At 42.3% G+C, this 12015-nt stretch overlaps 1 protein-coding gene and 1 non-coding gene across 2 annotated transcripts; both read right to left on the bottom strand.

Moving 5' to 3' along the window:
* Positions 1-4171: 4171 nt before the first annotated feature.
* On the bottom strand, positions 4172-4253 carry Trnas-gcu (transfer RNA serine (anticodon GCU)). The gene has a single exon. It is a non-coding gene; the product is annotated as a tRNA-Ser (tRNA).
* A 4251-nt stretch (positions 4254-8504) lies between these two features.
* LOC142848878 (vomeronasal type-1 receptor 4-like) lies at positions 8505-9395 on the bottom strand. Its single transcript, XM_075971054.1, has one exon. It carries the CDS (start codon positions 9393-9395, stop codon positions 8505-8507), a length of 891 nt encoding a protein of 296 aa, XP_075827169.1.
* Between the last annotated feature and the right edge of the window lie 2620 nt (positions 9396-12015).

Here is a 12015-nt window from a genome sequence, read left to right as displayed (position 1 = left end):
ATGTGTTTCTCTTTTTGGTGTGAGCCTAAATAGCCCGTGGGAGTGGTCCTAACCCTCCCTGGGGAAGGGTCAGCACTTCATGGGCTTCCCTATGGTGGAGTCCCGACCAAGGCAACTCCCAGGGGGAAGGGGCTTAGGATGGATGCCAGGGACTGGGGTGGTGCTTCCAATCAGAGGTAATTCCTTAGCTGATGTTCCCTATTCCCAGGTGTGTCAGATTGACAAGTGAAGCTAACTATGACACTTGGCTACTTAGAGATCTAGATAAACATGTTTTTATTTATTATATGGATTTAAATTTGTTTAGGAGGAATAGCAACCAAATGTCCAGTGGATATGAAAAAAAAATCTACATTAAAAAATCATTGTTTAAAAAAAAGAAATGAAGTAATTTCAGACTATCCCTTCCCTTCAAAAATGAAAGAAATGTGGTCTCAATTAATAAACATAATTTGTCTTTTGGTTAATAAGGGGCCATGCTGAGAGGAATCAATTTGTGAAGAGAAATTCTATTTTAAATAACTGGTCAACATTCTAGGTTAAGTCCATCAGTGTAGGCTCAAATCTTGTAACTCAATGTCTGGGAATCACAAAAAGAGGTGGTGCAGGCCATGGCCCAAGGGACGGTGGAGTCCCGATGCAGAGGATACTGCTTGACAAAGTTCCAGCAAATCTTCACTGAGGGTTCAGTTGCTGGGTGCCATCTTTTACTTTGATTTTTAGGAGCAGATGTTTGCATGATGGGGAATTTTCTGCCTATGCAGACCCTGGGGAAATATATTCATGTCCCAAGGGAAACTTTGAAGACAGGGGGTCTTGGCTGAAAGGAAAGGGGAGTCACAGTAGAAAGAGTCTTCCTTATGCCCCAAGAACTGTGGCACCGATAGGGCAGAGTCTGAGAAATTTCTTGTTCAGCTCTGGATACAAATGTCATAAATATATCCTCTTCTGTGGCGCTGTCAAGGATAGTTGGGTCAGAAATGTCAGCACAGGCTCGTGGGCCCCTATAAACCTGTTAGTGCTATAAATCCCCTTCTCCAGGGTATGCAGCATGTAAGACGGGTGGCGGGGTATGGATTCCTCCAAGCTCATCTTCCTGATTTGGACACATCATTGCCCTATACCGGAGCCTTTATAGAGAGAATAAGAATAGTGTGGGTTGATGGAAAAAGAATGTGCTGCAAGGATCTTCCTTTCTGGGATCCTATGAAAAGAGCAGGACCTATTTTAAAACTAAAGAACGGAGAAATGCTACGATCAGCCAGCTAAATGCTTATTATAAGACGTTTTGCAAAGCTCGCATTCTAGAAAACATATGATGATTGCACCCATAGCTTGGTTAAGGCAAAAATAGTTCCAGACTGTCTAAAGTGCATGAGCAGCCAGCCTAGACACGGGCTGTAAAAATAGTTTTATGCCTGATTTGACAGACACTGTCCCAAGGTGTTGTTTCAGATAAGACTGTTCTGTAATTTTTCTTTTCACCCTGAACATTTAATGAGAAAGTAAAAATGAGATCTGGGGCTCTGATGCTGGCCAAATGATTTAATGTGGTTAATATGCTGTATAAAGAGAGAACAGCTGAACCCTCCGGTGTGCGTTCGTCTCTTTCTTCCTCAGCAGACACCACACTCCCTCTTTGGAACCTGAACCCCCACTGAAGCTGGATTTCAGCAGAGAAGAAAACTGGAAGGAACTGTTGGCCCTAGGGGAAGTTGGCAGAATTGGGGTTGTTCCATCTGAAGAGTAGCTGAGAAGCTCTGTCTCCATCTTGTGGCCATTTCGAATAATGTAGCTGGGGTTTTTAGGTAACAGCATATAGAAAAGAGGCCCCCAGTCCGTCTGGTTACAGCAGTCTCCAGCACCCATCTCCCTAATCTACTTGGGGAGAGAATATATAAATCATGTAGGTTTTCCAGCTTCTATGGCAACTCTAGCCAGGCTCTTCTGGACTAAGTGCCACCTAGTTAAAGACGTGAACAACGACATACTATCTACTGGTCAAAGACCACATCTGCAGGGTGACCCCAGTGCCTTCAGATGACCTCTTGGTAACACTCAAACAAAGCTGACAAAAGATGTAGTCCCTGAACTGTCAGCCTGTTAATTTAGGAATTCTGCCCCCAGCTGTCTAACCTGGGTGAGGCTATTTCCCTCATTCTAACTGTTCGTCTCCCTTGTTCAAGCACAGAGCTTAGCCCCTTTCCTCACTCTCTGTGGTCTTTAAATTTTTCCCACTGGATTAATGGATATTTTGATGTCCTGTAAAACCATGTTTATTAGTTTTACATGTAGCCGTGTAAAGGCATACAGGTCTTCTCTCTGTCTCCTTTGTGGATTCAGATGACTGAGGTTAAACCTGGTCTGCCTGTTGCTGCTCTCATTAGCTTCCTGGGACCCTTCCTATTTATGAGCAGTGTGACCAGATTATCGTAGTAGTTGAGTCGTACGTGGGTCACCTGATCTGAGAAGGAACCCCACAGCATGGCTGCTGCATCTTCTCTTTCTTGTTGGGATCTTCACTCAGTATGGCAAGGTTTCTGTGTCCTGACAACAGACACTCATCTTAGGAGCGGTATCTTCTCTGACCTCTCGTCGCCTACACACCTCACTGATACTGCATTTTCTCGCCTAGGATCTGGGGGATCTGGCATTCTGTTCTATTTTTGTCCATTTATTTACTAGCTCCGCTTTCCTGCTCTTGCCACTAGAGGTGAAATACCTTGGGAGTTTATTTTGGAACAGGGGTAGAGCATATTTTGATCACTTAAGTTTGCTTTGTGAGACACCAGCTGCGATACCGGCTAGGGATGTTGATGGGGACCAGCTAGGCCACTCTTTCCCTAGCATTCTGGCCCTCAGAAATTGGAAGATAATGAATATTTTAGACAAGGGAGTTCTAGCTTGCTATGCTACACATCAGTAATGTAAATGCAAGGGATAAACAAGCTGTAACCATGCTGTGAGACAATTAGGCAGACATGTTAGTAGTGACGCATATACATACAACATACACAGTAACAAAAAGGCAGGAAAAAACACGTGTGATTCCCCACCAAGGTCTATTCCCTTATTTGGTCACTTCTTTATGCTTGACTAAAACTCCAAGGTCCAACTATCAAAACACCAAGGTCCAGTCATCAAAATTCATTATTTGGCTACATTGGCTAACATTGAGTGACTTAAACTCATCTTAACACAGACTCCCCCCTTTTCGTCTTAAAAACTACTCCTGCAAAAAACAAAATAAAGCAAGCAAACAAATAAACAAACAAAAAAACAAACCGAAACAAAAACCCTACTGCTGTTTTTACAATCCAATCCAGAGGCAGCGCGCCCACTCTCTTGTCTCTTCTCTGGGGTAATAAATCTCCTTTGTGCAGAGAAGTGAGTGTCTGGGTATGTTCGGTGCCAGCTCTGAGTCCCCTGCAGTCAGCATTAGTGATCCAGACAAGGCATTTCACAGCAGACCCGCCCCCTTCGCTTCTGTTTCTTACATTCTTTTTGATTCTTCTAACAAGATGTTCCCTCAGCCTGGGGGGGATTAGTAATTCTAAGGATAGACAGGTTGATAGCAAATGAAAGCATAATCAGAGAATGGAATTTGTAAGATTCTAGGCAGTCTACTGACTAGACAGATCCAAATACACGTGAAAATATAGCTTATGTTTCATTGTGCACAAGGTATGTAAGCAGTAATAATTTCAGTCTGGTGTGGTGGTTCTGGTGTGTGTGCGCGTGTGCGCTCTGACTTTCTGTTTTTAACGCTCACAGAAGTGCTGATTTCTAACAGAGGGACTGACATATGTATGAAAATGCCATAATGGAATTAAAGTAATAAAATGGAGTAAAGAAGGGACTTCAGCTTCATCCTTTCCTTCCTTATCCCCTTCTCTCTCTTCCTTGGTTTTTCCTTTAGTGTCCAGGAAGGAACTCACCAGGAGAAAGTGCATTAAATTGATCAGGCCGGGAACTTCGCTCATACCCTAGCAACAAGCATCAAGCCAACTACGATGGTTAAAATCCAGAGTTTAGTAAGACTTAATATGATGAAACCAAGCAGCCATCCTAAGCAAGTTAGAACTTAAGTTCATAGATACTTATAAATCTCTGGCAAGATTTGAATTTACAACTCCTTATAAACCTTTTGTTTTAAATAAAAGACCTGAATCGACGAGGATGGGATTCGAACCCACGCGTGCAGAGCACAATGGATTAGCAGTCCATCGCCTTAACCACTCGGCCACCTCGTCAGGACATGCCAAAGCTATCACGTGGCTCAACCAAAGTTTGCTAGCACCACACCGTGGTGCTCAGAGGGACTTTGGGGGCAGTCTGGGACATGTACTTTGTCCCCAGAAGAATGAACTAGAAACCGAGAAAGTAAGAGGGGCGAAAACACTCCAGCAGCAACAACAAAAGGAGCCGGGATGTGTGCGCTTTCGCAGCGTTCAGGAAAACAGTCACCTGGATAGGACCTCCGGGAAGGAGCATCTCTGCAGAGGTTGGAGAGTGTGATCGACGTGCTGGAGAGGGCGCCCCCTAGAGCCCGTGACGCGCGGGTTCCCACCCCTGTGTGTGTGCTGCCGACCTCTCTGGAGGCTACTTCTAGGAACGTGGGCGCTGGCTCAGAGTAGAGGGTACTCAGGATCCGCGGGTTCTTCTGTTTAGTAGGATCCCTGGACTCTTCTCCCAGGCTATCGGCACTAGAGGGACCCTGATTTCTTTCTGGCTGGCCTAGTTGACATTTGATTTTTCCAAGGAACGCGGGGCTTGAAAAAGTACGCATAAACACACGCACACACGCATGCGCGCGCGTGGGCCGAGGGGCAGGCAGAAGGGCCGGGTGGAAAGGAGGGAGAAACAGGGTGGGTAGACGCCCGGAGCTACAGGATAATTCGGAAAGGAAAGAAGTGAAATGACTATTTCAGTTGTTTTTGTTTGTTTTAGGATATGGATAATGAATAAAATAAATAAACACAGATAGGGATTACTGACTAATCAGGGCCATAAACGTCCGTTTGAAAATGAGTTAATAGCAAATTTTTTGGTTGTTGTTTTGCTTTGGTTTTTGTTTTGTTGAGACAGGATGTAGCTTAGGCTGGATTCTAGCTAGTTCTACTGTTATGTCAGCTTGACCTAAGCTAGAATCATCTGAGAGGAGGGAACCTCAATTGAGAAAATGCCTCTGGAAGATCCAGCCTAGGGCATTTGCTTAATTAGTGATTAAGGGAGGCCCAGCCCACTGTGGGCGGGGTCACTGCTGGGCTGGTGGTTCTGGATTCTATAAGAAAGCCTCAATGAAGAAGCCAGTAAGCAGCGAGGGCTGGAACAGCACTTTAGCGGTTAAGAGCATTGATTGCTCTTGCAGAAAACCCACTTTCAGTTTCCAGTAACCACGCAGCAGCTCTCAATATCTGTAACTCCAATTATGACTTCTGTGGGCAGCAGTCATGTGGGTGGAAAGCATGCATATATGCCAGTAAAATAAGCATACACAAAAATACATGAAGTACAGTGTTATTAATGATGGTAATCATAGTCCTAATGTTGCTTAATTGGTCTCTTGAGTACATTCCCCTTGTCTAACTGGTTAGTTTTCCTTCTGTGCTTGGGTTTGGGCCCAGAGACTTATGACTACTAGGCAAGTGTTGTACCCCTGGTCCTTTGACCAGTATCTCCCAAAACTTGTGGGTCCTCAGTCGTGGTCCCTTGTTCTGTCTTCTTAAGAATGTAAACCCTTATATAACTGAAATCATGTGGCATTTCTCAATGTCTGCATATTTTACTGAACATGCTGTTTTCAGATACCAGGATTCCCCCCCCCTCCTCCTCCTCTTTTCATCTTTTCTCCTTTTCCTCCTCATTCTCCTTTCCCTCATCACCATCTTTTTGTCCTCCTCCTTTTCTACTTCTTTTTCTTCCTCCTCCTCCTATTCCTCCCTTTTAGGCCCATCACCATCTTTATTGTATGATGCTTTGCTTCTTATTCATTTTATAATTTCTTTCCGTTGTGGTGATGATTATTTTTTATCCATTTGTTTATCTATTTCAACATTTTTATTTCTGCATGCAGAATAGTTGGCTTCATTATGGCATTTTAATATCTACTAGGTTTTTGTTGACTCTCTCCCCATCTCCTCATTTCCTATTTCCATCTAAACCCTTAGGATTTCTTTCTTTTAGTGAATGAATAATATTTCATTCTTTTTACATATGACAGTTTTATGCATTGATCAGACACTTAGGTTGAATCCATGTGATCAATGAATGCTTTCATGACTAAACATAGGAGTACAAGTATTTCTACCATTCAGATTTCATTAGACTATAAAGAGAAAGCTACACTTACCTTAAATGCAGTCAGTGACTCTTAGAAACAGTACATACCTACAAAATCACACCTGAATGTTTACAGTAAGCTAGAAACCCTTCCATGTTCCTCTCCTGTCATGACCTCAACAGAGCAGGGGAATTCCCTGCCATGAAAGACCCTACCTTGGTTCTTCCCTGCCTTCTACCAGTTTGACATGCTATTCCTGCCAATGGGAACGTTGACTAGCACTATTTCCACATCTCTCAGATCTTCAACACAGTCACCAAAATACGTTTGAGCGAGGCACAGTGGCATATACCTCTAATCCCAGCAGCTGGAAAGTTTGAGGCGGAAAGATCCAGAGTTCAAGGCCAGTGTGGTGGTTTGAATAAAAATGACCTCCGTTAGCTCATAGGGAGTGGCACTATGAGGAGATGTGGCCTTGTTGGAGGAAATGTGCTTTTAGGGGGTGAACTACGAGATCCCAATTGCTCAAGCCAAGTCTAGTGTGACATTCACTTCCTGCTGCCTTCATATCCAGATGTGGAAATTCCCAGATCCTTCTCTAGCACTGTTTCTTCCTGCATGCCACTGTGATGATAAAGGACTAAACCCCTGAACTGTAAGACAGCCCCAATTAATTGTTTTCCTTTATAAGAGTTGCTGTGGTCATGGTGTCTCTTCACAGCAGTAGAACCCTAACTTAGACAGCCAGCCTCTGCCTTAAAGGAAGTTGAGGCCAATTTAGGTTACACGAGACTGTGTCTCAGAAAGAAAAAGAAAAAAAGAAAAAGAAAAATTTCAATAGCCAGAATGCTTGTTTTTATTTTTGGTTAGGTGTATGTGTCTGTGCACATGTGTACAGATGTCTGAGGATTCCAGAGGTGCCAGATCCCCCTGACCCGCAGCTGTATGCAGCTGTACACTACTTTATGTATTGGGACTCAAACACGGGTCCTATGCAAGAGCAGTGTGTGCTGTTTACTGCTGGCTTAGCTCTTCAGTTCCCTCATAGTTTTTTTTTTTTAAAAAAAAAAAACCTCAGAGAGGCAAAAGGAAGTACTTATTAAGCTTCTGCTACTCTAGTTTCTCTCCAATGTAATAATTCTTATAGCTATTTTACTCTCGCAAATGATGGAAAGCAAATCTAGTTAATGATATTACTATATTATGTTATTTTTACTTTATTGTATTTATTTTATTATTTTATTTATTTATTTTATTTCATTCCATATCAATACATTTTGAGCTTATTTATTATCTTATAAATACCGTACCAAAAATCTTTAAATTTTTTTTCAAATTACATTTGTTTGTGGGAGTGGGGCATGCACGTGTCATGGCACACCTGCAGAGGTCAGAGGGCAGTTTAAGAGAGTCGGTTTACTTCTTTAACCACATGGGACCTGGGGATCAAGCTCAGGTTATCACCTTCGGTGATAGAGCCTTTTCCTGCTGTGCCACTTCCTCAGTCCGAAATACCATTCTGTTGTAAGTGTGGAGCTAGGGATATGTTTTCAGTTGTGTTTTTCTTTCTGATTTGGTTCTGGAGGTTGAACCTGAGCCTTGTTCATAAAGGAAGTCATTCTGACACTGAGTCACTCCCCCAGTCCTGCCTGGACATTTTCAAGTAGCTAACAATTGCTCATTTGTTTGATATTTAGGCAATGTGTTTGGAATGTTATATATAATTTGCAAATTGTATATCTCTAGTGAACACTTATATCCAAAGGATTAGTTCTAGAAATGAGGCTCCTGAGTCAATGAGATTCAGTACAGTAATTTGTGCAGGTTCCTGTTACATCACTCTGTAAATCTTCACTACCTGAAGCTCAGTGGAGAGAGACCTCCATCTGTCTGTGCAGAGTTCACACTGAATGACCTCCATCTGTCTGTGCAGAGTTCACACTGAATGACCTCCATCTGTCTGTGCAGAGTTCACATCAAATGTTCACAGATGATGTAATAGAAAAAAAAAGATCCCTGGGTCCCTTTAGCCCCCTAGGATCTTTGTGTCAGATACAGGCTGCTTGCCACAGCTCTACTGTGTGAGACTATCTTTACCTGCTTAAGCTTTTCTTACTTGATTGGAAAATAAATACAAGGAGAAGAAAATACTAATGGCCATTTGAAGCCTTTTCTTTTTTTCTTTTTTTGAAGAGATCAGAACAACATGGCTTCTCAAATCTTACTGAGCATGCCAACATTTAGCCAGATGTCCATCCCTGTGAATCAGTATCCATGGACTGAAAACTGCATAACCAAGTGTCAGAAATTCTTGAAAATGCATTGTTAAGGAGTCATTCTTCCAAGAGAAAGATAAATGTAAAGAAACGAAACAATCTGTCCAGTAGAAGAAAAGAAAACAGAGCATCAGAAGGAGGGCACTCTGAGCAGCTCTCAGCTCAGGGGGAGTTCTGTAGAGAAGCTTGGAGTTCTGGAGGTAGAGGACATGCTGGTGGTGCTTGTGGAGAAGAAGTACCATGTAGCCACTGGTGCCTCCCATGGCTCCCTGAAACACAGTATCTCTTAGGACCATGAGCATGAGAAAAATGTTGTTCATTTTCTGACTTTCTTTTCTCAAATAGCAATATTTACCATTACTCAGTTGCAGTGTGTTTGTACCTCTGTTTCTGATGGAATGGAGGATGTTCATGCTGATCACAGAATTGAGAATCCAGAAGAAAAGCAGGGAGAGAAGCACATACCCTGGAGACCTCAATTTGAGACTCCCCCACCAAGAGACTCTGGGACTGATGATGATGGCCTGGACCACAGTGAGGAGACTGCTGGTGCAGATGGAGACCCCACGGGCCACCCTTCTTAGATAATGAAGAATGTGACAGCCTAAGTCCCCTAGGAAGTGTCTCAGACCTAAGGCTTCAATTGTTATTTGCATGCCCTTTAGCAAAAGCATTATAATATTTGTAAAAGCCAAGTGGATGAGAATAAGATGTATGGATTTCTTTCTAGAGCCCACAAAAGTGCATATTTGATTGACAAAAACAGAAACGTTAGCCATAGTGCCAAGTCCAGTTAGAAGAAGAAATATTGTTATTTCATCAACATTCAAAAACATTTCTAATTTCAAGGTCAGAAAAATTTTGGATCTTCCAAGTAGAGTTTGAGGAAATGATGTGTATCTATAAAATATACTTTATGTCATAGTGTGTTTCTGTTATATAAAAGATGTCCCCGATATGCATTGGAACAATTTTCCTATCTAAAGAATTATACTTTCTTTTTTTCTCTTGTTAGTCTTTATGGGACATCTTGTACCTGAAGTGGGATCTGTGGGAGAACATAAAAATATTTGAAATTGGGGGCTGGAGAGATGGCTCAGTGGTTAAGAGCATTGCCTGCTCTTCCAAAGGTCCTGAGTTCAATTCCCAGCAACCACATGGTGGCTCACAACCATCTGTAATGGGGTCTGGTGCCCTCTTCTGGCCTGCAGGCATACACACAGACAGAGTACTGTATACATAATAAATAAATAAAAAAATATTTGAAATTACAAAGCATATTTATAATAGCAAATAGACTTCTATATTAGCATATTAGATTACATGTTCAGATGTTTACATATTCCATGTATTTTGAACCTCAACATGTGTTTAAATAAAGTCAAGTGTTCACCAACCTTGCTTTTCCTATTGAATTTTGTTACCACCCCTGTGATTCAGTTCCCAAAAGCAGCTTCCCTTCCCCTCTCTCCCTTCTGCACACCTAGTGAACAGACACTTTGATAAAAAATTGTGTCAAACATGGTGGCTCACGTCTGTAATCCCAGCATTTGAAGAAGGGTGAGGCAGGAGGATTACTGGGGATTCACTGCAATTACATTCAGCCTGACCAACACAGAGAGTTTCAAGTCAGCCATAGTCACATAACAAGACCTTGTCTGAACCTCTACCCCAAGAAAACCCTAAACACCCCCAAAACAAAACAAAATAACCCAATCTTACAGCATCAACGTTAGCCGTTTTCAGAGTGCAAGACTTTCCTTCTTCTGTAATGTCTTTTGTTTTGTTACTATGTGATTTTTCTTTTAAAATGAACATGGCAAAGACCTGTTTTATGCACTGTCTCTAGTTTCTGTGTATATGATTCATATATTTTTATACTCCAGAGGTGTAGGTCACTATGCCTTTCTTTTATCTTTTATCTTCAAGATCACTGGCAGCAAGAACTGTGTGAACATTGACTTGTACCTTAGTCTGCGATGACACAGCCTCATGAATGGAAACGTCGGGTACCTTCTTTCAGCCTCAGTTTCCGTGGCTGCAGAATGAGAGGTTACAATCTGTAGCCACACGTTAAACAAAGCATGCTGTGATTTGAAATTCACAGTTCATAGTGCACGAAAACACCAGGCATGGCAGTAAGGACAGTTATAACAAGGAAGTTCAAATTAGGGCTGATTAAAAATTTAGTTAGAGATCTAGAATCCTAAGGGAAAAATTTCAGACTATTCCCCGCTATCCTCATGTCATTAATAAATACTTTTATGTTTTTATGATTTGCGTCTAGTGTTTTCCATCTTTCCAGGCTCCCTACCTTAATGTTAGTGAGGACCCAAAGCCTCCAGACAGGTTTAGGGTAAACTTTAAACACCTATTACAATGCTTCCGTCAGTTGTTTACTGAACAATTTGAACAGTAGCAAGGGACAGAGTGGGGAATTACGTTCCTAAGTAGCTCTTGAATTATTGGAGACTACTTAAAAGGCCATGGCTTACGATGAGTTATGTAACAACCCAGGCAGGCAACTGTGCCCATTTCAGACATAGTTCTCCCAACTAAAAATGGGAACAGTGCTTGATGCTTCATAAAACTAAGTCTAGCTTACAATAGATTACATTAACTCATAACCTGGTCAAGTAATAGTTTTCTCCTTCATACTGATATATAATGATGAAATTGACTCAGAGGTATAGTATGTTATCTATGAGACTGGGAGAGACTTTGAAGATGAGTGCAGAAAACACAATTAAGACATACACACACACACGGTGGGGGGGGGAAAGGGGGAGGATTTGTGGAATTAAGATCTTAATGGGCAAAGAGAAAGTTTGTCCATATATAAGAGACAAAAATGCCTGAAGAAATCCTGTGAGAGCTGGTAATGGTGTCAGTCATGTTACAGGTGAGAGCAAAGGCTTAGAGAAGAGAAATGTTTTTGCTTTTTTCCCCCTAGGAACTGGAAAAGCTCTTGCATCAATTCTCATTCTCCCCCAAAATGAAAGAGGCAGCACATGCAAAGACCCTCCTTGAGCTCCCCAAAGGCACTGGCTCCTAAGCACGGAAGCCTGGCACTTAACCATTTTTCTAGCCTGTAGCACATACCTGCGGAGATCAGGCTCATCAAGCCCTGTGCTGTGAAGTCAAAGAAAAACCAGCTAATGTGCTTCTGAGGGAAAATTTCCAGCCCAGGGAGGACTATTAAAGAGTGGTCAGGTGTGCCCAGGGCAGCGGCTGCCGTGTAAGCCCGTCTCTGGGTTCAGTCTCTGGCTAGGGGAGCCTTACAGGGTTGTATTTGAATCTTCTGGATTTATAGAGTTCTTGTTTTCAATAACAAGAGCTGTCACTGGGCTTTAGTTTTCTGTTCTCAGGGTGTAGGGGAGAAGGAAGCCCTCTGCAGAATCTTGTCCCTGGAGTACAACTCTCTCCCTCCCTCCACAATTACTACCTAGGTTTGTT

This window comes from Microtus pennsylvanicus, chromosome 4 (assembly GCF_037038515.1).
Source record: "Microtus pennsylvanicus isolate mMicPen1 chromosome 4, mMicPen1.hap1, whole genome shotgun sequence".
In the NCBI taxonomy this organism is placed as follows: Eukaryota; Metazoa; Chordata; class Mammalia; order Rodentia; family Cricetidae; genus Microtus; species Microtus pennsylvanicus.
Note: the sequence above shows the minus strand (reverse complement) of the source record. Positions and strands in the feature narration are given on the sequence as shown.